The sequence below is a fragment of the Labeo rohita genome, chromosome 13 (genome assembly GCF_022985175.1).
Source record: "Labeo rohita strain BAU-BD-2019 chromosome 13, IGBB_LRoh.1.0, whole genome shotgun sequence".
NCBI lineage: Eukaryota > Metazoa > Chordata > Actinopteri > Cypriniformes > Cyprinidae > Labeo > Labeo rohita.
In genome coordinates this window covers 17,104,848-17,132,279 of record NC_066881.1, presented here as the reverse complement: position 1 = coordinate 17,132,279, position 27,432 = coordinate 17,104,848, and the positions used below count along the sequence as shown (strand labels likewise).

At 34.3% G+C, this 27,432-nt stretch overlaps 2 protein-coding genes across 6 annotated transcripts in view; one reads left to right on the top strand and one right to left on the bottom strand.

Annotated features, from left to right (window-relative positions):
• Positions 1–198: 198 nt before the first annotated feature.
• agt (angiotensinogen) lies at positions 199–5,985 on the bottom strand. Its single transcript, XM_051126701.1, has 5 exons — positions 5,835–5,985; positions 2,837–3,628; positions 1,130–1,400; positions 902–1,052; positions 199–725 (listed from the first exon to the last, which is right to left on the bottom strand). Exons 2-5 carry the CDS (start codon positions 3,603–3,605, stop codon positions 549–551), a joined length of 1,368 nt encoding a protein of 455 aa, XP_050982658.1. The 5' UTR covers positions 3,606–3,628; positions 5,835–5,985; the 3' UTR covers positions 199–548.
• Positions 5,986–27,432, top strand: part of phactr2 (phosphatase and actin regulator 2) — a 46,075-nt gene continuing 24,628 nt past the window's right edge. For 2 of the 5 annotated variants that reach the window (XM_051126699.1, XM_051126695.1), the window contains exons 1-2: positions 5,986–6,132; positions 7,174–7,700. In XM_051126699.1, the coding sequence (XP_050982656.1) occupies positions 7,568–7,700 (133 nt within the window). In that variant the 5' untranslated portion in view covers positions 5,986–6,132; positions 7,174–7,567. Of the gene's footprint in view, positions 6,133–7,173; positions 7,701–18,952; positions 19,231–26,234; positions 26,535–26,658; positions 26,808–27,432 lie in introns of those variants that run through there. The other 3 variants (XM_051126697.1, XM_051126696.1, XM_051126698.1) reach the window with 3 other exon arrangements.

The window sequence follows — 27,432 nt, the reverse complement described above, 5'->3', positions numbered from 1 at the left end:
TAGTATAATTTAACATTTCAAGTTGAATAAACTTTTTTTGAGTTGACTGAACTTAAAATTTAAGGCAGCCAGGTTACAAATTATTTTAAGTTGATTCAACAAATCGTTTTTACAGTGTACTTTTATTTACATGATTTTTGGTTTCTTACATTTTCGTTGAGTCATTTTGCAGTTTGTTAAAAACGAGTATTCGTCATATTTATTCATAGTCATATTTATTCATAAATATTCAAAATGAATTCATTTTAACAGTACATAAATGGAGTTTATACATATTTCTTATTATGAATGCATCATTAAAATAATTGCAATTAATTCAAGTAACTGTATTATACTTAGAAACAAACTCTATATGAAACATTTTGAATTAGCAGATTCTAAAATATAAAGTCCAGAAAATTTTTAAAAAGATTGTCTGAGCAAACATATACCAAGTTGACACTGACTTGATGTTATCCATTATTTTAACATACATTTTTTAGTTGAATAGAAACAGTAAAACACTGTTTATATCGTAATATAAAGTCACCACCAAAATGGAGGTTGTTTTAGGTTGTTGGATTGACGATTTTGCCAAGCATGAGTATGGCATTAGAGTTCCCCTCTACAATAGCAAAGAGGAACGGCCGGTTGACGGTGACTTTATGGGGAACACTTCCATCTTCAGTTCTGTTCTGAACCTCTGATCCTCCCTCTGTCATCTCAAACACAACCTTGTTGAGGACCTGTAAGATATATGGAGGTTACTGTTGTCGTGTGGTTTACAGTAATGAAAAGAACCATGTGGACCATGTTGGTCCAAAGCCAAAGGTAGGTATTTGTAACTGTTACAGCTGGTCTAAACTAGTCAAAGTCAGATTTTACTGGTCCTAACTGATGCAAACACTAAACAGAATTTTACCTCATCAACGGTGAAGTTCTTCTTGCTGCTCAGTCTTCTGAAGTTGGCGTCAGAGCCCATGAGGTATTTCTCTACGGCCATTTCAGACAGAACTGATCTCAGGTCTGTCACAGCAGTCAAGGAGAATTTGGGCAAAGATAGTTCCAGATATCTGCCAACACACAAATAAATCTGTGACTGGTCTTTAAGGGTTTTCAGTGCACTTTCTCTGACCAAGCATGTACTCACGTTTCTTTTAGATTTCGATGCCATGTGGGTATGATGGTCAAGAAGTGCTTCTCAATGTCCTGCAGGCTGGCTCCCTCATGAGGCAGCGCTAGCAGCATATAGGTCCTCTTACTGAGACCAAGCTTGACTACAGAGCACTTCCTGCCAATATTGTTGAAGTACATGTAGTTTCCAGTGTGCATCATAAAGGGGACTTCCACACTTGAGTTCTCATGAGTCCAGAACTTCCGATCGCTGGTTGCTTCAGGTTGAAAAGCAGTTTTCCAGTTACCTGGAAAAAGTTACAGATTTTAAAAAGCTACTTTCAAAATCCCAGCGTATAGCAGTCAATTTTATTTTATTTTTATTTATTTAAATTTTTCATGAGCCTATTTCCTACATTATTTTCAGTTGCATGTAACAACAAAAATTGGTATTTTATTTATTTATTTATTTTATTTTATTTTTATTTTAAGTGCTTCCATAAGTAGATTTCCAAATTTCTGTTGCATGTAACAACAAAAATGGGTAATTATTTTATTTTATCTTATTTTTGAAGTGTCTTCAAAATTTCCCTTTTTTTTAAAAAAAAAATAAAAAATACTTGATAGGCTATAATGGGGTATTTTAACCACTAAAGCACTGTTTTTGCCTAAAACAAAACAAAACAAAAACAATAAAAGATAAAAAGGAAATAATTTTTTATTAACATTTTTAGTCTGTTTCCTACATTATTTTCTGTTGCATGCAACAACAAAAATGGGCCATTTTTATTTTATTTTATTTTCATTTTATTTTTGAAGTGACTCCATGAGTCTATTTCCTACATTGTCTACACTGTTTTCTGTTGCATGTAACAACAAAAATGGGTCATTTTATTTTATTTTATTTCAGTGTATTTTTGAAGTGCGTCCATGCGTCTATTTCCTACATTAATTTTTGTTGCATGCAACAAAAATGGGTAATTATTTATTTTATTTTATTTTTGAAGTGTCTCTGTGAGTCTATTTTTTCTGTTTTGCATAAAATAAAAATAGGCTTTTTCTCTCCCTAAATACTCATTTTATTTTATTTTATTTTTGAAGTGTGTCCATGTGTCTGTTTCCTACATTATTTTTCGTTGCATGTAACAAAAATGGGTAATTATTTATTTTATTTTATTTTTATTTTTCAGTCTCTGTGAGTCTATTTGTCTCTGTTTTGCATGAAATAAAAATATTTTTTTTCTCTCCCTAAATACTCATTTTATTTTATTTTATTTTATTTTATTTCATTTATTTTCATTTCATTTTTGAAGTGCGTCCATGCATCTATTTCCTACGTTATTTTTTGTTGCATGTAACAGAAATGGGTAATTATTTATTTTATTTTTATTTTTGAAGTGTCTCTGTGATATTTTTGTTTTGCATAAAAAATAGGCTTTTTCCTCTCCCTAACTCATTATTTTATTTTATTTCATTTCATTTCATTTTTGAAGTGCCTCCATAATTCTATTTCCTACTATTTTGCATGTAACAACAAAAATGGGCAATTATTTTATTTTATTTTAAAAATTAATTACAGAAAGGTAGGGGGTTGTTAAAAGTCTTACTAATGTCACTTAGTCTTTCAAGATTCTTAATGAAGTTTATATATATATTATAATTGTTTAAATATATTATAATATACGTAGTTAAATGAGGGCAAGGATGACAGTTTACATTTTTGAATAATTTTTGAATCACTCACCTTTAAAATGCACCGAACTAGCAAACAGCAAGTCGGTTTTTGGAGTAACACCCTTAAACAAGTCCTTAACCTTGCTGTCTGATGTCTTCTGAATAAAGTTATTCACCTGCACTTCAGCTTCCTTTGCCTTTGTGAAGTCCACTGCTCGAACAAAAGAATCATCGGAGAAATCTTGTGTTCCGCGTAAAAAGTCTTTGGAAAGGTCAGCGTCGCTGTTAATGAAAGTCCACACGAGGGTCCTGAGCTCATTTTGAGATTCGTCTACATGCGCGCTGATGGCCTGGAGCGTACGCAACACTGTGTGTCCATCAATGAAGTACGCACAGTCCTCCTGTTTAGACTCCAGGTTGAGTCCTAACAGCTGTTGGTAGGAAATGGCAGTCTTTTTGGATGCTCCCAGGTAGAGGGTCACCAAAGCCCCAAAGGCATTTAGGGGTGACAGCAGTGTGTTTCCATGTTTCTTTGTACGGCTAAGTGCCTGGTACATGCGCAGCCCGAGTGAATTCTGCAGTTCTGCTAACACAGCAGTCCGTTGGGTGAGGTTTGTCAGGTTTTCTGTGGAGCTGCCGGACCGTGGGTCTGGCTCAGTGCTGTCCTGAAGAGGAGTTAGATGGACAGTCTCAAAGGGCTTGTGTTCCTCAGTCTGAATAACCTCACAGCTGATGTTTTCAGAGCTGAACAGGTTGAAAGGGTGAACGTACACTCGATTGGCTGTTCCCATTGCAAAGCAGGAAACCATTAAGAGAGTGAGGAACATCTTGTTCATCATAATGGGAAATCCTTGAGGTGTGCCTGTTGGATATTAAACTGATTTGATTATGAGAATACTGACAACTTACTGCACATTACATGGAATTATAATAGACTTATCAACACTTTTTTTGCATTTCATAACCAACAGGTGGCTGTTTGCTATGGCTGATTGATCTCTGTTCTTCCACCCCTAGTTTTCACAGAATAAATTGACCAGTTTCTGCCTTACAGCAGCTGAGGTCTCTGTACTGTGCTGCTTTGAGGGCAATAACCCGACTGAAGCAAAGAGCAGAGAACACATGAGTCAGATAAAGCAAAGAGTCGAACAAGTACATTCCAGTTTTGCTTCACCGTATAGTTCAAAACACTCTTAGATAACATGTAGATCCAAAACAAGAGCTAATTTTTTAAAAGAGACGAATGCTTTTGTGACAGTAAAGACATTTAACATTTTATGAAACATCTCTGTCAATATTAAAGAAACTTCAAATAAAGAAAAAATGTAGTCAAAAAAAAAAAAAAAAAAAAAAAAAAAAAAAATTAAGCAGGACAAGAGCTTTTTGTTATTTTTTCTGTTGCGTGTAACAACATAATGGGCAATAATTTTATTTTATTTTATTTCCCACCCAAATACTAAAAATTAAGTATGAAAACACATGGAAAAAAACATGTGAAACAAACAAACAAACAAGCATTGTCAGTTTTGGCTGTTTGGGGAATTTCAGCCATTGGTTTCACTACAAAAAAATGGGCAAAATTCTTTTATTTTATTTTATTTTATTTTCCCCAAATACTCAAAATGAATAATGAAAACACAAATAGTATGTAGTGTCAGTTTTGGCTGTTTGAAGAATTTCAGCCATTGTTTTCACTAAAAAATATTTAAAAAATAGCAAATCATTGAGACTTATTGCCCATATTTGTTGTTACACAACCAAGAAAAAAATTACCAAATTCAAATTCACGATGTATTTTAGTCTCCACAAAAATATTACACAGAACAAATTTTTCAAAATTGATAATAATAATAATAATAATAATATTTCTTTAGCACCAAATCAGCACATTCCAATGATTCACAATTAAAATATTTTTTTTTTATTAAATTGTATATAAAATTGTATACATTTTTACGAAAGATCTCTGTCAATATTAAAGAAATTAAAAAGAAAAGAAAAGAAAAGAAAGTAAAAAGAGGAAAAAAAAATTTCTTCAAAAAAATATTAAGCAGGACAAGAGCTTTTTCTGTTATTTTTTCTGTTGCGTGTAAGAGCATAATGGGCAATAATTTTATGTTATTATTTTATTTTATATAATATTATTTTTATTTTCACTCAAATACTCAAAATTAAGTATGCAAAAATGAATGTATTGTAAGTTTTGGTTTTGGGGGGAATTTCAGCCATTGTTTTCATTACGAAAAAATATTTGAGGGTTTTTACCCATTTTTGTTGTTACACCATGGAAAAAAAAGGACCAGATTCAAAACAAAAAATGTATTATAGTCTCTACAAAAAAACAGAACAAGTGTTTTCAACATTGATAATAATAAGAAATATTTCTTGAGCATCAAATCAGTACATTCCAATATTTTTTAAGGACTGTGTGACAAAATACAATTAAAATACAATTTTTAAAGAAATATATATAAAAATTATACATATAGTTATTTATGTATTGGTGCCAAAAATTACCGTTCACAAAAAATTGAGTTTTATACAACATATGAAAGCTGAATAAATAAGCTTTTCATTGATGTATAGTTTGTTAGAATAGGACAATATTTGGCCAAGATACAACTATTTAAAAATCAGGAATCTAAGGGTGCAAAAAAATCAAAATATTGAGAAAATCACCTTTAAAGTTCTTCAAATAATGTTCTTAACAATGTATATTACTAATCATAATCAAAATTAAGTTTTCATACATTTACAGTAGGAATTTTACAAAATATCTTAATGGAACATGATCTTTACTTAATTTCCTAATGATTTTTGCCATAAAAGAAAAATCAATCATTTTGACCCATACAATGTATTTTTGGCTATTGCTACAAATAAACCCCAGCGACTTAAGACTGGTTTTGTGGTCCAGGGTCACAAATCTAGATCAGTTATCACTGTTAAACGTAATTCAACTAAGCCAAAAGCTTTATCGGAATCTTTTAATGATAACTCTTTAATCACAGGCAGATAATCAGTCATAAATGTGAGAAAAAAGATAAAAAGACAGATCTCCTGTTTACCTTTAGATGCTTTGCTGATTCTAGAGCTGGACTATGGTGGTCTGAGGGTCTGCCCAGTATTTAAATAACATATATCGCATGATGACCAGTCCACCTAGTTACACATTAACACAATATTGAGACACTCAGTTTCCGCAGTGTTCAGCTTCAAACCAGCTACTGTGTGTTGATAAACAAGTTTAATAAGAGGAAACCACACGCTACCATGTTTACCTTAAACATGATGTCAGACTAGTGGGTTGAGAAAGAACACTATGATATAGATGTGACATTCGTCAGATGAAAAACAGGAAACTGGGTGAGTCACGGAACCCCTTATGAAATGGCTTAAAAAACGTGTTATATCTTTTTAGAAAATACTACAAAAATAGTAGTATCTTTAGAAGTTACAGTCATCTGCAATACTGTTTTACTGGTCGTTAATGTAGTACAATCCCAAACCAAACATTCTTGTCCCGAGCATAGAACGGGGTCATCTTACCTCAGTAGCATATGTTAAAATAATCTTATTTGAATGTCTACTTTAAAGCCTATCCAACTTTTTCTTCAACGCATAAGTAAGCTTATGGGTGAAGCTGGTTTACTAGCCGAGAAGAATAACAACCTGCAGTAAACGGTAAAACGGTAACACTACAAACCAGTGCGTTTATAATTAAGATAATACATTAAAATAATATGTGACCCTGGACCACAAAACCAGTCTTATGTTGCACGGGTATATTTGTAGCAATAGCCAAAAATACATTGGATGGGTCAAATCATTAGGATATTAAGTAAAGATCATGTTCCATGAAGATATTTTGTAAATTTCCTACTGTAATTATACCAAAACGTAATTTTTGTTTAGTAATATGCATTGCTATGAACTTAATTTGGACAACTTTAAAGGGGATTTTCTCAATATTTAGCTATTTTGCACCCTCAGATTCCAGATTTTCAAATAATTGTGTCTCGGCCAAATATTGTCCTTTCCTAACACACCATACATCAACGGAAAGCTTATTTATTCAACTTTCAGGTTATGTATAAATCTTAATTTCGAAAAATTGAAACTTATGACTGGTTTTGTAGTCCGTGGTCACATATGGTAAGTCACACCAATCTGCTATATTAAGCAACGAAACGAGCTGTTTTGTACAACTAAAAATAGCTGGACGCGAAGCCAAACCCATAAAATTTACAAAACCCCGCGCTCACTCTTACGAGAAGAAAAAGGTGGATACCCTTATGTTTTTACCACGTCAAGTACATGTTTTCGTATTTGAAAACAAACAAACAAACAAACAAACAAACAAACAACTCTTTGTATTCCAACTCCATATCTTGTCGCCCCCCACAGGGATGTTTCGGAACTGCAGCTTCGAAGAGCGTGACCTCCGTCTTCCTCCGGATAAAAGTCTTTGTAGATGATTATCATTTTGATGGAGGTGTTTCCGTTTCTGTCTCGTTTGCTGATGTCATGCAGAGGATTATATGCAGAGGATTATTTGCAGAGGAAAGACTTGCACAACTTCTGGTGAGACTAGTGAGAAGTAGCTAGTCCACTTCGCGTTTTTGAAAGTTGAGTTCTTCTAAACAGGTGAACTGAGTTCCTCATTACTACCGACAAACTGACGGGTAAAGATCTGGAGACGGAACTTAGCATCGGATTTTAGCAACGTTACCTTAAAAACAAAATTACAGGACACTGAAACGAATCTACATTTTTTTTAATATACAAGCAAAACAGCGGTATGGCGGAGGAAGACAGTTTTTCATACCTAAAGACATTTCCACAGGTGTTTCCTGTATTTCGAGTTCGTTCTTTAAGTGATACTTCAGCTTTTAAATCCAGGATATTGACCAGACTCCGCTCAGCCTGCTCAGGTAGGATGATGTTTATTTAGCATTCATTTATTTATTTATTTTTAATCAAGTTCATTAATATCAGATTGTGCTGGTGCAGTGTCCTTCTCAGTTAACTCCAATGAATGACCTGTTTTCAGAAAGGATATTTTAAGATATGATAAATGCTGCTTTTACATTATTGTTCTTGTTATTTACATTGTTCTATTAATTTACACTACCAAAAGTTTTTGAATAGTACGTGTTTAATGTTTTTTTTAAAGAATTCTCTTCTGCTCACACAATATTGTGAAATATTTTTACTGTTTAAAATAACTGCTTTCTATTTCAATATGTTTTTAAAATGTAATTTATTCCTGTGATCAAAGCTAAATTTTCAGCATCATTACTCCAGTCTTCAGAAACATTATTATTATTATTATTATCAATGTTTAAAACAGTTGAGTACATTTTTTCCAGGATTCTTTGATGAGTAGAAAGATCCAAAGATCAGCATTTATCTGAAATAAAAAGCTTTTGTAACATTATACACTATACCATTCAAAAGCTTGGAGTTTTTTGGGGAAAATAAATTATAGAAATGTGATGATGAAGACATTTATAATGTTACAAAAGATTTCTGTTTCAGATAAATGCTGTTCCATTCATCATAGAAACCTGAAAAAAATTTACGCAGCTGTTTTTAACGTAATAATAATAATAAAAAAATTTAAGCAGCAAATCGGAATATTAGAATGATTTGTGAAGGATCATGTGACTGGAGTAATGATGCTAAAAAAAAATCAGCTTTAAAATCACAGGAATAAATTACATTTTAAAATGCATTCAAATAGAAAATAATAAAAATATTTCAGAATTTTACTGTTTTTGTTGTGCTTTCGTACTTTCGACTTCTTTGAAAAACATTAAAAATCTTACTGTTCAAAAACTTTTGACTGGTAGTGTATATTGCTTATTTGTTTTTTATTTTTCAAACGTTTCAAAGATTCATGATGTGCATTATGACAAATACAGTGTCCCACTGACTGAATCTAATGAGAAAATTCTGGTATTAATATGCAGTGTGAGACTAGGTGCAAAAATGACATCCGTTGGGCCTAAATGTTGTCCGAGCATTGGTTTAAATTCAAGATGGTGCGTATAAACCCAAACAGGATATTGACATGTGATGCATGCGGGCTGTTGGTTTTCCTCTTGTAAAAGATAAAATGATAGAACAATGTTGACAGCAACCACTTGATACCCTAAACCTGTGTCATTTGTGCTCTAAATATTTGGAATTTAAAAAAAAATAAGTCTAGTGCAACCAAGTAAGTTGTCTCTTGCATTTATGGTTAAGATTTGCCACTTCAGTCAAATAACAAGAGCTTAAATATACCTATAAGTAGTATGAATTACAATCTTAATAATATTTGTTTTTCTTTCCTTTGTTTTTCTTTGACTGAAGTCCCTTCCTCTGTATTTTATGGCTGCTAAACACTGTGAAGTTTTGTACAGGCTTGTGTTGAAGGTTTTGCTCTGTGGTTTCATGTCCTGCCTCGCTGGAGAGATATAATTTCTAAACCAATTGTAATTAGTAAGCACATTCAGAGAAAGTCTGGTTTAAATGTTATCACCCACATTGTTCTGTAACCTTTCAACCATGTTAAACCCAGCTGCCTAGTTGTCTGACACATTTTCTTTTAACCACAATCTCTGTTGATGTATCAAAATGAGAGGTGATCTCATGTGGAAAGTTGTTTAGATATACTGACAGTGGAAAGGCTTATAACACTGTTGAGCTCAGTATAGTTCAGTTTCGTATGACCTTTTTACATGTCAGATGTCCAAGGAAAGTAGGAAGATGGTTACATGCTTGTCTGTTTTTAAATGGCCTCTGAGCACAGTCCTCATCTTGCAGCCAGTTCAGTCTTGTTAATGAGAGATGTATATAAAATATAATGTCTTTGTATTGCTTGATGCATTTTTTTGTAGTGTTGAACTTGTATATCTGTGGAAATGACAGTTTAAAACCACTTCCTGACAGCTCACCTTTCAGTTAACCACACTCAAGTTTTCTTGTTCTATCAATGTTCTAGATTTAAATTTAGTTGTTTATTATTTTTGGAGTGTAGCGAGGCTGGGCTGCGTATTCACAGAAATACAGTTAATGTCAAATGAATTGCATCATGTGTCTGTGAACAGTTAAAGATTTCATTGTTTTGTTTCAGACATTGGCCTTCATGCTCACAGTTCAATGCAATTTAAACTTGACAGCATTTGTGGGATGATTTCAAGTGCAGAAATTATTTTGACTCATACAGTTAAAAAAAGAAAAAGTACAGTTTGATTATTGAGATATAAAATTCATAATTCATTTATATTTTTTATTTATATTTTAGCTACATTTTTAGTAATTCTGCTGTGTGCTTTTTTTTTTTTTTTAACTGCCGTTAAAAAGTTTAGGATCAGTAAGACTTGTAATGTTTTTAAAGAAGTCTCTTATGCTCAACAATGTTGTATTTATTTGATTAAAAATACAGAAATAAGTAAAATTGTGAAATGTTATTACTATACAGTATGTGCCCCTGAACCACAACACCAGTCATAACATAAGTAGCACTGGTATATTTGTAGTAATCGCCAACAATACGTTGTGTGAGTCAAAAAGATTTATTTTTTTTTCAAATGCCAAAAATCAATAGAATATTAAATAAAGATCATGTTCCATGAAGATATTTTGTAAATTTTCTACCATAAATGTATCAAAACGTATTTTTTGATTAGTAATATGCATTGCTAATTGGACAACTTTAAAGGCGATTTTCTCAATATTTTGATTTCAGATTCCAGATTTTCAAGTAGTTATATCTCAAATATCGTCCTATCCTAACAAACCATACATCAATGGAAAGCTTATTTATTCAGATTAACTCTATTTTAATATATTTTATTCCTGCAATGCAAAGCTGAATTTGCATCAGCCATTACTCAAGTCTTCAGCGTCACATGATACTTTAGAAATCATTCTAATATGCTGATTTATTATTATAATTATCTGTGTTAGATGCCAAATTATCTACAGTTGTGCTGCCAAATATTTTTTGGAAACCTGTGGTACTTTTTTAAGGATTCTTTGATAAATAAAAAGTTAAAAAGAACATAATTGATAATAAATCAGTACAGAATGTGACATGTGACACTGAATACTGGAGTAGTGGCTTCTGAAAATTCATTTTTGATCACAGGAATAAATTTGATTTTTAATGTATATTCAAACAGAAAAATGTTATTTTACATTGTAATATTATTTCACAATATTACATTTAAACGCAGTCTTAATGAGCATAAGATACTTCTTTTAAAAAACATTAAAAATCTTACTGATCCCAAACGTTTCAATGGCAGTGTATGTCTTTATAGTTTTTATTAACCCTTTCACTTTCAGTTATTTTAGTACATCAAAGCTAAACTTAAAATTATAATGTGAAGTGTCGCCTCGGCAGCTAGCTGAAATAATTTATTTATAACATTATATTTATAACATTTCTTGTATTAAATTGTTAAACAACATTTTTTCCAGGTTTAAATGTAGTTGACTTTAATAACCCTGGACTCACTTGGAACTAGTGTGACTAGTAGAGATGCAACAATACAGTTAGTCCACAGTTCAATACATATCTCAGTTTTTAACCATGGTTTTCGGTTCAGTTCTGATAAGCTTGCCACATTAGTGTGGTTTTTTTTTTTTTTTGCATCTAATTAACAACAAAATACTCCTGTAAACCTCTGTTCACTGGAAAACGCGTGGATTATTATATGTCTACTTAATATTTCTTTTGAGAGAGGTAGTATTTTTCAGATTTTTACGCAAAATAGGATGGGTTTCATTCATACTCATACAGAAAATCCACATATGCGTTAAAGAGATCTCTAATATGGATAAATGCATCGCTATTGCCGTAACTGAATAAAAACAACATATAACGTTAAATGTTTTGAATGATGAAATGTAAGGACAATAAACACTCGTCTGCAATAATATATGGTATATCTGTGTTCTTCAAGCCATCTCGGGTATTTTCCATATTGATTAAGTAGTAGCCTATATTTATAAGCCATTGCTAATCGACATACATTGTCTGCCTCATTCTATGATAAGAAACCACATCAGATCAAAAATCGAAAGTTATTTCCAACCCTCAAATAAGTTATAATGTTCTCTTCTGTTGGACAAGTTTAGAAAGGCTTATCATTGCATTTCATTAGAAGGGAAGATGCTCTGCAAGTGTTTCTTTTTCAAAAACAGGGAGGCGTTTCCTCATCTCAGCACGTGAAATCACGGGAGCGTGCACACAGCAAATTTCGAGAGAGATTAAATTATTTAAATGCAAAACCGAAAAACCGCAATTCACAAGCGCGTGTTGAACCGTGGATGTCCTACCGAATGGTTCGATACTATATTTAGTATTGTGACATCCCTAGTGACTACTTATAATGGCAATGTAACCCTGCTAAGTAACATTCTCAAAAAAAACAAAAAAAAACAAGCAATGTTATAAATAGGTGTAAATAGGTGTGACCTACTGTACAAACTGTAAATCAATGTTTACATTAGCAAACTCTGCTGAGAGGCTCATCCTAGAGAAGTATTCCCAAAGGTAATGGACAGTTTAGAAAACATATTGATTAAACTTAAATTATAAGCAGTGTTACTGAATAATTAATGTAAGTGCTTCTTGAAAAATATAAGCATTGGATTTCTTCTTTTGTAGTACTGTAACCTTGTCATTTATGTAATTCTTTATTTTGTTTATACAATAATTAAAAAAAGAAAAAGATTATCATCAAAGATTAACATTATTCCTGTGAAATACTGTTGGCAAAACACAAAATAAAGTTTTTAAATATGCCTAATGTCAGCACATGACTTGCTTTTTTCTGCTGTGACACAAAATAATACTGTATTACTGTGCGTTTTTGCACTGCAGCTTCACTGCATGTCCACCAGGAGGTGTTTTCCTTCATATTTTTCCAACGCAATGCATCAGTTCTAGTCAGCATTGCTCTGATGTCTAAGAATGATTCTGTGCTGCAATGTTTTAAGTCTATCCCCATGACTGTTTTTCACAAAGCCTCACATTAATAATTCATAATGTCTTGTTTGTGTTCCTGCAACCACTTAATGCTACTTAGTGTACATCTATTTCCTCTCTGTCAGCCATCACTTCGTGATCTTAATGCTGTCTTTGCAAAGATCCCGTCATTGTGTTTCAAGAGCGGTGTAAGGGACACATTTAAATATACATCCAGTAGTTTTTTCCATTCAGTGCAACCCGCACTTTATCTTTCACATCATTGTGCGACACGGTGAAAAGGCATTGAGAGAAAGCCTCCTCGCTCTCTGTTTGTTTGGATTAATTTGTAGGTTTTGCCTTCTTTGATGCTGGTGTGAGGATGTGTGTCGTCCCTCTCTGCACACAATTAGTCACGTAATGACACAGAGATGGAGGCCGGCGGAGCGGAGTTGCCGAGAGAGGCTGCCCTTTTCTAACAATGCGCTGGAGACAGAACTCATTAAAGAACCTTTTCTGTTCTTTACCCTCTTAAAAGCTTGTTCCTCTCACCTCTGGATGAATTTTAAACAGCCTTTGAATAGTTTCATGGGAGATAGAGTGTCAGTAGAGACTTGGCATAACGAGTTCATTCCGTATGTGATATAGTTAGTACAGATTTTTTTTTTAAAGAAAGTAATACTTTTAATCAGCAAGGATTCTTCAAATTGAAAAGTGACAGCGAATACATTTAAAATAATTACAAAAGGTTTCTATTTTAAATAAATGCTGTTCTTTTGAACTTTCTATTCATCAAATAATCCTGGAAAAATGTGTCATTGTTTCCATAAAAATAGCAGCAACATAACTGATTTCAGCATTCATAGTAATAAGAAATGTTTCTTGAAATCAGCATGTTAGAATGATTTCTGAAGGATCATGTGACACTGAAGACTGGAGTAATGGCTGCTGAAAATTGAGCTTTGTTATCACAGGAATAAGTGACGTTTTAAAATGTATTCAATAGAAAAGAGATACTTTAAATTATATTTTATTGTATTTTGATCAAATAAATACAGTCTTGGTGAGCATAAAGAGACTTTTCTATTGAAAAAAAATAGTGCATGTTGTTTGCTTATTTAAAATATATATCATTTAAAAAATCTAAATAATATTAGCATATGCCGTTCAAAGGTTTGGGATCAGTAAGACTTTTAATGTTTTTTAAAGAAGTCTTTTCTGCCCATCAAGGCTGTGTTTATTTGATTAAAAATACAGAAAAACAGTAATATTGTGAAACATTATTGCAATTTAAAATAGTGATTTTCTTTTTTAATATACTTTAAAATAGAATTTATTTCTGTGATGCAAAGCTGAATTTTCAGCATCATTACTCCAGTAAACAGATGTGCTGCTTAATTTTTTTTTTTTTTTTTTTTGGAAACTGTGATACTTGTTTTCAGGATCCTTTGATAAATGAAACTTTAAAAAGAACAGCATTTATTTGAAATAGAAATCTTTTGTAACAATGTACACTACCATTCAAAGTTCGGGGGGTCAGTAATTTTTTCCTTCTTTCTTTCTTTGAAAGAAAATAATACTTTTATTCAGCAAGAATGTATTAAATTGGTTAAAAAAAGCGATAGTAAAGACTTACATTGTTAGAAACAAATTATATTTTGAATAAATGCTGTTCTGTTTAACTTTTTATTCATCAAAGAATCCTGAAAAACGTATCACAGGTTCCAAAAAATGTAATAGTTTCAGTGTTAAATAATGTTTTTAACACTGAAAATAAATCGGCATATTAGAATGATGTCTGAAGGATCACGTGACACTGAAGACTGGAGTAATGATGCTGAAAATTCAGCTGTACATCACAGAAATAAATAATTGCAATAATATTTCATAATATTACCTTTTTTTGTACTTGGAGGAGCATAAGATACTACTTTAAAAAACATTAAAAAATATTACGGATTCCAAATGTTTGAACAGCAGTGTTTGTAAATAAATAGTATATTTATTATGATATTAAATAGAATAAATAGCTAAAGACAGCATAATAAATGGCCAAAGCTTGCATTTGTAACAAGAAAATGTGCTTGTTTTAGCTTATTTGGAATTTGTTGCTTATCATGTATACAGTATGTCATATTCCAATAACTATAGAACAAGTAAATATCTTTAAATAGAGGCTCAACCAGAATTCAGACCCCAATCTGACGATGATGTGCATGTAAAGGCACAGTTTAGGTATCTGTAGTTCTTTTCTCGTAGGGGTGTGAATGCTCTTGCAAGGCAGCTATTCCTGGCATATCAGTGGTTCATGACAAGAGCCCTTTATGTCCACTGATCTGACTGTTCCCTTCTCTCGTTCTCCCATCCTCCTTTTCTTGTTCTTCATGTTCAGCTTGGTCTTTGGTAGGAGCGTGAAGCGGCTCTATGCGTCAGACAGTGTGGGCGTTCTCGGCAGACACACAAAGAGCACATGTGAAGATGGGCCATCATGCCTTTCATCTGTAATTGCTATGCTCTGTTGTATTTTTAGAGCTGAGAGGATGGCGTCTGCATTTATTCAACATTTTAACGAAAGGGTGTTTATTTACCGATTTATGAGCATTTCGAGCTAAGACATACCACATTATCTATGAGTCAACCCACCAGCAGGACAAAATGTTGGTATGGTTAGTCTCAGCATGGTTGCGGTTAAAAAAGCAATTATGCATGGTATTGCTTGTGTGATAATGTAACCTGACGGCTGTTATTTGCTGCTTTTATAGAGTGTAAATCAGTGACAGTGCTGTTTTGCGTTATTTAAAAGATTTTTCCATCACACCATGTGCTTTTCTTTCAGCACTGGTTAACTTAAATAGCAAAAGATAACTTGGCTTGGTTAAAATATCACAGTTCAGTTTCACAATATCCCAAAAGCACACAAGACTATCTCTGTGTGTTGCTGTGATCATGTAACAGCAATATTGCTGTTTCAACAACACAGAGAGCAGCAATTAATTGCTCTCGGAAGTGCTGATTGGACTTTGACATCACTTTTTTTTTTTTTTTTTAAACAAATATCCGCATTGATGTGCTTTATGCTTAGTTGAGATTACTAGCATTAACTGCTACTTAAGATTCTAAACTATGGACCAAACATTCAGTCTTAGGATAGGGTTCAAATGTTTGTGTTTGCTCTTTGGTTTTATGGTTCTGTTTTACTTTTATTTATTTATTTAAATGATTCTTCTCCAATCGTTTAGTCTGCTTCAACCCTGCCTCTCCACAATCAACAGTAAGCTCATATTCATTTTTGTCTAATACCCACACCTTTAAATCCAATCAACAACTGATGGATAGAATCACGTTCCTTGAACTTCCTGCCCTACATTACTAGACCTAAATGTTTTGTATGTGTTAACATGAGACTGGTGAGATAAAATCACTTACTAACTTTACTGTGCATAATTTTATGCACCACTAAACCCTTTTGCCGGTAACTTTTGCATGATGCTTGCAATACCCCACAGCCTGCTGAAAGTGCATTACTGTAAATGCACTCTGTACGGACTGATTTTCTAGGTGGATGACAGCATGTCACAGTTGCTGTCGAATAGAATTTAAAGTCAAATAAGGTGTAATTTCTGCACAATTACTGTCAGTAAATGGATTTATAAAAAGTTCAAATGTCTTACGTAAGTCGTGTGTCTTTGCATGTTATATTGGGATAACAGAAAACTGCAGAAAATTGCATGCATCATCTTAAACTTGAGTAGAACCCAAAACATTCTGCTCAGATCATTTTTAATCCACTTGGAGTACTTACTATGTTTTTAACTGCAAAAGAAGTGGAATAAGTGCAGTGTGCCTCTGTAGGCATTGTACACAGCCAAGTTAAAGGTCCACTGAAGTGCTTTTTAACATGCAGCGATGTTCTATGTGTTGACGTAATTTTAATTAAAACAGGAAGAGAGGGCAAGACATATCCAGCAGTTCTGCTCCCTTTTTAAAAGAGCCAATAGCGTTTTGTTTATATTACAGCTTAGGCTAGAGCTGTTGAGCTCAGTAAAGCCGCATTTCATCCATATCACCATAAAATAGAATATAAATGGTACAATACGTTTTACGGTCTGCGCTGACTCGCGCATATGATCCACTCTGTACTATCACGTCTCTGTACTGGAGCAATGTGTACAAAATCAGACTACCTTCACGTTTACACTGTCTGAATTGTTCCCTGTCCCTATATAGTGCACTTAGTGCCATTCACCTTATGAGAAATACTAATTCTGTGAACAAGAGAGCGATTACAGCCGCATTTTCTCATTGTTTTGAAACACGCTTATAAATAAAGTTAAGGCTAACATATTCATACTAAGCCAAAAAACTCCAATTTTGATTTCATTAGGATTTTAAGGCTACTCTTTGCCTGCTCAAAATTAAAGACAACTCTGTTTAACTCCATAAAAGACTACATTATGCCTGCTCTGACCACCTCAAACCTAGTATCAAACTGTACAGTTTTAGTAGCTGTGTAAATACATTCATGCCACGTCTGAGCAGCATTAAACAGTCTGTGTGAAGACACTTAAAAGTTTAGTTCACCCAAAAATGAAAATTCTGTCATTAATTACTCACCCTCAACCTGTAAGAACATCGTTCATCTTCAGAACACAAATTTTTGATGAAATCTGAGTAGAGATGGGCGATATGGGCTAAAAGATTTATCATATAAATTTATCGTACTCATATGTGAATTCAATTGATTGTACTTTCTGTACTGGAAACTCCTAACACCAAGACAAATTCCTTGTGTGTGTAAACACACTTGCCAATAAAGCTTTTTCTGATTTGGAAGCCGGAGGGCACCCTTGTGCAGAAACGCCACCTATGCTCTATAGCAGAAGTAATAATACTGACAGCGCTTTATCGCTGTAGCTGAATGAAATGCGGATAGAGAAATTTTAACTGAGGAAACTTGAAGACAATAAACATGATTACTACAGTATATGGTTTGTCTATATTCTTCAAGCAATTTTGGGTAAGTTATTTTTTTAAGGATAAAGTATTTATAATGCAATGCTAATCAACATCGCTTTTATAATACTATAAAATAGTATGATTTCTGCCTCATTCTGTGATATGAAACCATGTCTGATCACAAAAGGTTATTTTAAACACTCACTCGTTAAACACACACTGTTATAAAGTTAATTGGGAGAAAAAGCATGTCAATAAATGATATCTTTGTTGGGCAACAGGTTTGTAAACAGGCTCATACACATGCAAAACTGTATCGCACATGTGCTACTGTAGTACATTTATTTAAGGCTCAGAACAATTTTTGTTGCACTGCACAGTTTTGACCAAACCAGTTCCAGATTGTAGAAGGAGCTCATAGTTTTGCCTTCCGCCATGTACTGTAGCTCTGCACGGTCGCACACAGAAATATGTCAACAACTAGACTTTATCGTTATTATCGCGGGAAGACTAATTCTTATCTAACATGGACTTGAATGTGGGTAGTTGCGTTGCTGTCTATGCAGGGTCAGAAAGTTTGGATTTCATTAAAAATCTCTTAATCTGTGTTCTGAAGATGAAAAAAGGTCTTACAGGTTTGTAAAGACAAGAAGGTGAGTAATTAATGACAGAATTTTAATTTTTGGGTGAACTATGTCACCCAAATGTCACATCAGAAGCGCTTCTGTACCACCTTCGCAGTGTAAATTTGGAATACACAATATCATCCAAATAAACTCATGTGTCCTGAATAGTGCTTCTGCAGTTGACCAATGCTAAGAAAAAGTTTAGGTTCATGTAAGCACTCAGCCTACAGGGGTGAGCTTTGAAAACCTACTCTCAAGCAGTGATTCATCCTCTCTGAACTGCAGCCAATTCTTGACGTCAGGTTGCAACACAAAAATAGATTTGGAAGAAATTGTTACAGATTCTCACCCACGAGTAACGCTACCATCAAGCCCACTTATACGAGGCCCTGCCCGGCTTTGACCCCGACGTGGCTTACTTTCCTTTGGAATGTAGCACGTCGCACACACCCGCGAGCACTTAACTTATGTGCCTCAGCACGCAGCGTGTAAAACAACTTAACACTGGCGATAAGACTAGAGTCATCTGTTTCAACGGGACGCTAGTAATTTAATGAAGGCTACAGAGCTGTCTCACGCTACATCAACTCACCCCTCCTCCTCAACCCCATTCCCCGTAGCCAAAGGCGATAGCTGAAAGCCCCAGTGGACTGGGAGGTTCCACTTGATGGGCTCAGACTGGCTCAGTCAGCTCACTTTAATGGAGGTAATGGCTGTTTGTCATCCTCAAGCCTTCTCCGCTCTTCCTGCCGCGCACCACTGCAGAGAAGAAGGCTGCGAGAGCACCACAGGAAGTGAGGAGAGAGAGTGAGTGCAAAGCAGAGAGAGAGGGAATCAGAGAGAAAGGAAACTGAGGACCATCTCACTGGAGCAGCTGGGTTTTTTTTTATATCCTTCCAGTCATGGAACATGCCTGTAAGTCTTTAACTTTTTGAGACTCGTACGAGTGTGTGCGCATGTAGATTGATAAAGTACCTTGCTTAAATGAGTTCAGAAAGTTTTCATTAGGCTTCATTCAGATTAGGTTATTTGGTTCAAATGGCATATTATGAGTTGTTGGGAAATCTTGTGTGGATGTATGGATGGTTTGTTGACACGTGCACTCTTGTATGCTCTTTAACATGCCTCACATTGTATTGATGTTTTCATTATCGGCTCACATTCTGGGAATCCAGCTAGCATGTTGTTTAATCATTGAATAAACACACATAGGCTTAGCACTGGTGCTACTGTCCTATTTTTGCTCTGTGTCATGAGATGTTCGATTGGATTTGCAATGCTTTTTGTGTCAAAGCGTAGAAATGCACCTAGTAGGTTCCGTCCCTCATTCTGTCATGTAGGCAGCAAAGAGGAAATCTGACAGAGATATCATGTGTCTACGACTCTGTGTATAGTAAAGTGAAATTTGACAGGAACTGCTTTGATTGTAATGTCACAGGTGTCATGTGTGCCAAAACAGAGCAAACACAAGTTTGTCTGTTGTCAATCAAGGTCTAACTGCTTTGATATTGTTTTCCTACCTGAACTGCATTCTGTCAAATCTTATGTGTATGTATATGTGCGTGCTTGTGGCTGACACAACTATACAGGGGAACCTCCCTCTGGATATTTTGCAAAGCAAATTCATATTTGTTTGGGAGTGGTTTGCAAAACCTTTCAGATTTGGGGTTTACATGCAAGCAGGGTTATTATTTCATGGCAGAAATGGAGATGTAGGTCATTCATGCTGTAATAAAAGTTCACAGAGGTGGATCTGCTGTGTCAGTGGAAATGCACAGGAAATGTGGTATAAGATGTTATAATAAAAGAGGCAAGTGAATGTCTGTTAGTGATCTGTCAAAGCTGAGGTGTAAAATGCTGTGAAGATGGCTGTTAAAAGTTAAACATTAAAACGTTTTAAACATAAAAAAATAAATGAGTTCTTTGTAAAAGCATATTTAAGATGAAAGCTAATAAAAGGTGTTTTATTTTACATGGAGTGGGTCTGCTTATGGGGGCGGCCATATTGAGATCACATGAATACTATTCCTTTTCTCTCAGTAATGCCTGTTTTTGGACACACTTACTCGGATAAATTAATCAATTAATCATGAATGGTTGCAGGGGGCACACTGTAAAAAATGCATATGATTTATTAAGTCATGGTGACATATGTTTTTCCATTACTTGAACCATTTTCATCTTCATTCTGTTATACAAGATTAAATGGCAATGTATATTTTTTTGAATTACTTGACCTGAATTGAAATTACTTGTACAGCCAAATTGATTCCACTTAAAAATTTAAAGCAGAAACTAAATTTTTAATATGATGCTCATGCTACATTCTTGTTGCTAGTTAGTTAATGTCCAAGATGACTGCTTGGTGAAAAGTAGTAGCTTTGAAAATGAGTTTTATTTTAGTATGCATTGATATTTACAATATTTAATGCAAAAGCCTCTAAGTGCTGTTTGAAATTTTCTTCTAAAATTAGCGTTTTTATCAGGCTTCTATGTTTAGGGTTAGTAATTTCACTTTAATTGCAATTAATAAGTTATTTTCAGTGCCATTAAAGTGACATAACTGAACATAAACATAGGAGCCTGGTGAAAATGCTCATTTTAGAAGAAAATTTCACATGGCACTTAGAGGCTTTTGCATCTGAACTTTTCAATTTTTCTTTGTCTACTTTACAAAGTGCAAAAAGGAATAAAAACCTTCAGCTTACTAAGTGCTATTTATGTCCTTTTTGTATTATTTTTGTAAAGTGGGCTTGAATCAGTACACTTACCTTACCTTTGTATACAGTATCCTGTCACATAAATCTGAAGTAGTTATGTGTTAAACTGAACGATATAGTACTGAACCCCTTCATTAAACATAATGAGTGTTTCTTTACGATTTAGTGCCCTGGTAATACCTCTCCCTTCAGCAGGTGAACAGTGCTGGTCCTCCAATGTTGGGAGCATCATCAGCGTCTGTTTCCCTGCTTAGTGAAACTTAATGCTCTCCACTCCCCCTGCGATGTACTATTATTAAATGTCCCAGATTTCCAAATAAGAGCCATCCATGCTGGGGAAAAACACTTACAGGCAGGATGTCAAGTATTGATCGACAAGGTTTGCCATACCTTGTTGTGCTCCATCATTGGGTAAACGGCCCAACAGGAGCCAGTTGTCTACAAAAACATTTCCAGCAATACATCATCTGGTGGTTTGTGCAGGTTGTATCTCAAATTGTATGTATAGGCGATACTTGTTTAACAAAACTGCTTATGTCTCATGCATCACAGTTAACGAAAGACGCACAAGACGATTATCTTTAGATCTTGCTTAAATTTGCAGAGTTGATTTTGTGGTTTAGATATTTGCATATCACGATGAAATGCAAGAATCTTGACACGCTAGAACTTTTTTCTGAGTTTAGAGTTAATAAATAAATCATCTGAGCAGAGGAAAGAACTAAATGGCATCACTTAAACAATAATTAGCTGCTATTTTGTGCTGAGATTGGCAGTTAATAATTGATGAGCGTCGTTTCCAGTGATGTTGCATTTAAGTTTTGGTCCTTGCACCCATTTAGGTGACTTCCAGAGGCTTGAGTTGATCATTTTGATCAGCACCTTTTACCTTTAACAATATAAGAGGCAGAGACAGTGGTGGATGAGCTGATAAACGGTGTTTTAAAGACATAGACATTGTGTAAACATTTGAGGGTTGCGTTTGTTTTGATGGGTTGCAAAGAGATCCGCTTTGCCGATATTAGCTGTATGCCATTACTGTCTTCCCATATGCACTTAGGCTGCACTCTAGAGCAAATGGACTGATTTTTCTCTCTACACAAAGTCCAGACGTCTGTCTCTTGGGATATCAGGCTACATTGGAATTCAGATTAAGCTTCTCAAATGTTCTCAAAAGAGTTCAGGTAGAGCGTCTGTATGGCATGTGGACAAACAATCGTGCCAGTAAGTGAATTCACTTCATTTGATTGAACAGATTTACTTATTACAAGTTGTGATGAAAGTTCCTGGCATTCTGAGCGGCGCTGACAGTGGTTCACATTGTAAATGATCAAATAGCATCAGAATACATGCAAAAACATTCACAAGCCATATAACCAGGAGAAATGTGTTTGTTTTACCCAAATGAGACATTTGCATTCAGTCTGTATGCATTCGGTCAATAGATGGCAGCGTTCTCCGGGAATAGTGTCAGGATATGAGGAGGTGTGTTGTGATTTGGTGACTCACGGTACGCCCCTTCTGTCTTTAAACCTGGGCCGAGGCCATAATCGATGCATGTCAGGAACTCATAGAATACTGTGATTCAGTTCTTTTGTATGCATACTAATGTAGCCATCTTGAATAGCTTCCCAGAGGTACTCTTTATAATGGAGATATTCTTCACATTAATTTCAAGGTTATTAAGCTAAAAATAAACAGGTTGTTTGGCACAATCGCAATTTTTGTATCTATATTAAGGTGCATTTAATCTCTGTAGAATACATGGAAAATCAAAGATGATTTTAAAATGAATGTGCCCTACAATTGTGTTGTTTTGGCTGTGGATTCTGTTGAACCTATGTGTGTGTCAGTCTGTTGTGTTTAATGCGTGTATGAAACTGGGTTATCAGGGTACACAAGGTTCTATGTCAGTGTTAACTGAACAGATGCAGACAGACCATGATATCAGAATGACATGCCACTCTGACCACATACAGGCCATTCAGGGCTTCTGCTAACCCCAGCCAAAAATAAATAAATAAAAATATATACATTGTGAGATTTAGTACATAGTAAGTTATACACTCTACCAGTCAAAAGTTTTTGAACAGTAAGATTTTTGATGTCTCTTCTGCTGACTAAGCCTGCATTTATTTGATTTGAAGGACAGCAAAAGCAGTAAAAATGTGAATTATTTTTACTATTTAAAATAACTCTTTTCTATTTGAATATCTTTAAAATGTAATTTATTCCTGTGATTTCAAAGATGCATTTTATCATCGTTACTCCAGTCACATGATCCTTCAGAAATCATTCTAATATTCTAATTTGCTGCTCAAAAACATTTATTATTATTATTATTATTATTATGTTGAAAACAGCTGAATAGATTCTTTTTTCAGGTTTCTTTGATGAATAAAAAGTTAGAATAACAGCATGTATGTGAAATGGAATTCCTTTGTAACATTATAATGTATATATATTTATTATCACTTTTGATCAATTTAAAGCACCCTTGCTAAATAAATATATTAATTTCTAGACTTTCTTTTCCAAAAAAACGTATACCGACTCCAAGCTTTTGAATGGTATAGTGTATAATGTTACAAAAGTGTTTCATTTCAGATAAATGCTGCTCTTTAGGTCTTTCTATCAATCGAAGAAAATAAATAAATAAACAAATAAATAAAATAATAATAATAATAATAATAAATGTTTTTTGAACAGCAAATCAGCATATTAGAATGATTTCTGAAGGATTACGTGACACTGAAGACTGGAGTAATGAGGCTCAAAATTTAGGTTTAATCACAGGAATAAATTACATTTTACAATGTATTCAAATAGAAATCAGTTCTTTTAAATAGTAAAAATATTTTATAATACTACTGCTTTTGCTGTACTTTGGATCAAATAAATGCAGACTTGGTGAGCAGAAGAGAGTTATTTAAAAAGAAAACATTAAATAAATACTACATAAGTTACTAGCAAATTAATTTAGACTGAAGTTAAATTGTTTATATATAAAAAATAATTTATTTATTTAAATACTTTTAGATCATCCTGGAAGTTTGCTCAGGCCCCCTAGTGGGCCCCAACCCCCTGGTTGAGAAGCACTGCTTTAATTTGGGCCCTGACCCCCTGGTTGAGAAGCACTGCTTTAGATTAACTAGCTTTATATTTCTAGCTGTAGGAAATAGTTGACAGGGTTCAACTAGCTTTGCAGTTTTTGGTTTCCCCTATTTGGGTTTGTGACCTTTATACTAAACCACTATACTAGGTCACCCTTCTTGATTAAAAAAATAATAATTCCATGTGTACAAAAACAAAGCAGAGATTGCACAAAGAAAGATTTCACCAACAAATCACACGGTTTCCAGCTGCTTGCACTCAGGGCTGTGGTGTTATGATGGTAAGGAGGACCTTCAGGAAGAGGGGAAGGGGTGGAGATCTCATACTTGATGAGAACATTCAGTTTAGCTGTGTGCAAAACAATAGCTCACATCTCTAGAGTAGACTTGTTTTCGTAAGGCTTCCTGTTCTGAATCCCACCCACCATTTCTGCTTTGGAAGAGGGGGTTGGAGGGGGGAGTGTGAAGCCTAAGCTTTTGGCCTCTTTTGACGGAAGCAAAGCATTAGCTGCAAACAAACTTGAAGATTATAGCAACGTTAGTATTTGGTGGTATAAAACCTGTCGTCTTGTTATAAAAAACATGTTTATTCTCATGGAACAAAAAGGAGAAATGGAACCAGAGGTTTGATAGTGTGTCCACTTGGCTTCCCTTTTTATGCAAAATAAATAAAGTGCTACCCAATCTTAAACACTGACATTCAGAAGACTATGTACAGTATCATATAAGTGAGACTGGGGCTAGTTGTCAAGTTGTCATAAGGGCTGTGACTCAGTGTGATTCCACACGTGTGTTTTGCTAACACTGTTGGTTTCAAACACCTAAAAGGGTCAAACCTTGAAAATGGTCTTATCGTGAACAATAAAACCGCGATGACATTTACTCCGAGTCACTCAGGTTGAACAGTGTTCTCAAGACCAGGGTATTTTCATTCCGGTCAGGTCAGGGCCAGTTTTAAATGTTAGAAATGTATATGATTTATTATTGAAAGATTTAAAGTACACGTTACCTTTTGCTGTTATAATGATAACATGCCCTGCTTTTGAAGGTCAATCTTATGGTATGTGTCTTTTCAGAAACTGACTCAGTAAAAAGTGTTGTTATTCAAGACAACCAAGTCTTAAAATCATCAATAATAACCCTAATCTTTTTGAATTTGAAGATCAGGGTAAATTTAACTTATTTTGTCTTATGGGAAACGTAACTATCTTCTGTAGCCTCTGAATGGCAATATTAAATGGAAAAAAATACGATATTTAGGGAAAATAAGAAAAATGTACACATTTGTTCAAAAGTTTTCACCCCCCAGCTCTTAATGCATCGTTTTTTCCCTCTGGAGCATCAGTGAGCATTTGGACCTTCTGTAATAGTTGTCCTCAGTGTAAAAAGATGGATCTTAAAATCATAGTCAATAGTTCAAATACACAAAAATGCTATAAAAACAAAGAATTTGTGGGACCTGAAGGACTTTTCTGAAGAACAGTAGGCAATTTAACTGGTTCAGGACAAACAAGGGACTCATGAACAACTATAACTAAATTTTCACTAAAATTCTAAACTAAAATCAGGTAAGAACATAGTATTAAGAACCAAGGGGGTGTAAATTGTATAATTTTAACTCTTATTTTATCTTGTGGACTATATGTAAACATCTTTTATGTGAAATATCTTATTCAGGTCAGTACAACATGAAAACAACATGAATTTTATATGATCCCTCTTATTTTGGTAAAATAATTAATGTTTTAATGATTCTAAAAGGGGTGTGTAAACTTTTGACCTCAATTGTATGAAAATTTTGTTCAGCTTTATTGTTATACTCCCTTTGGTTTGAGGATGTAAAACTCAGGGAAACTTTTACACTATCATTCCTTGATCAGAAATACTCTTATAGTTAACAACAGACATTTTCAATAGAAAAAAAATGTTTTATTGTATTATAACTCAATTTTTAATACAGTAAAGCAGTGTAGTCAAAAATAGCACGGACACTCCTGATCTAGTATTTTCTAATGATGTCACTTTTGGCCAACACATTATTACCCACATACATTTCCATGCTTTAAGCAGGGCTGAAGCAAGGAGGGGCTTGAAACTTCCTCCTTATGACCTCTGACTGCTTACAATCTGCAAAAAAGGAATGACAGGCATTTCAACCCGGAGACTCAAGAGTTCGATTGCGTGTCTTGCGAGTTCGTAAAGTATGAAAAAGCTTTTTTGAGAAGCAGATCTCAGAGTTGGAGGAGTGAAATGAGTCTGCTGTTATGTCGATCGAGTGGGCTTTGTTGCACAAGTTCTTGGGGCGTCGTATGATTTTTGTTTAGCGGCCCATTGAAGATCGACATGGGCCAGACATCTGTCTCCAGCTTGTCTCAGAGAGCGAGCGGTAAGTGTCTGGAAGGACTTGTTCTTCATTCAATGACCCGCTGTTTACTCACCCACACCGCTATCTGAATAAACGCTCAGGGAGGGACGACGTGACTAGTTAAGCCAGTTTCCGCGACAAACCAAGTTCATTATCAAGTCTCATTCTTGCAAGTTGGCTTTCACGTAATCTACTGCTGTCTACGTGATGCGACGGACTAAAACTCTGCTGTTACAACATTCGAAGCGAACGCGTGGATTTTGGTTTGTCGCTTGCAGTGCAAATGATCAACAAGTAGGACTTTGTCAAGCGCATCTTTCGGTGAATTGAGATGTTTGTGTTATGCGTGGTGGGTTAGTTAACAGTAACGTTAACATCCTTATTTGTAAAGGACGAAGAAACAAATGTACTGGCTCGTGAATTCAGGAAATGATTGTTTCACTCTGTTCTTTTGCTCACATGTTGTTTGTCGTAATATGTGCTGTCAAGACGATGCGCTGTTACAAATGTACTTCCTAATTCGTGTCAGAGTGCATAATATAAAAATATGAGTCATTTTATCGGAAAAACGATACAGTTTAAATGTTACTTCGTTAACTATGAGTTGCCATACAGTGATATTTGTGTGAAAACAATACATGCACGTTTAGGCATACAAAACGTATTACAATAGGCTGTTTTAAGTATAGATTAACTTAGCAGTTATGGTAAACATTTATATTAGAAAGACATTCTCAGAATTGCGTGCATGAACCATCACACTTGTTTTGATTTTATCAAAAAACTTTTTATGTTGATTTTGAAAGCTGTTGCATTACTGTTTTGTTTGTGTGAGTGACGCTTTAATTTATTATTGGCTGCATTTGTTGGAAAAAACTTCATCATGTGGCTTTCCATTGTTTTGCCACCTGTGTTAATA

What these genes read in the sequence shown, in the direction of transcription:
- agt (XM_051126701.1), bottom strand. Translation starts at nt 3,605, where the DNA reads ATGATGAACAAGATGTTCCTCACTCTCTTAATGGTTTCCTGCTTTGCA. An exon ending in TAGTTCGGTGCATTTTAAAG is followed by an intron (nt 1,401 to 2,836) that starts GTGAGTGATTCA and finishes AACTTTTTCCAG; the next exon opens with GTAACTGGAAAACTGCTTTT. An exon ending in AGAACTTCACCGTTGATGAG is followed by an intron (nt 726 to 901) that starts GTAAAATTCTGT and finishes TATATCTTACAG; the next exon opens with GTCCTCAACAAGGTTGTGTT.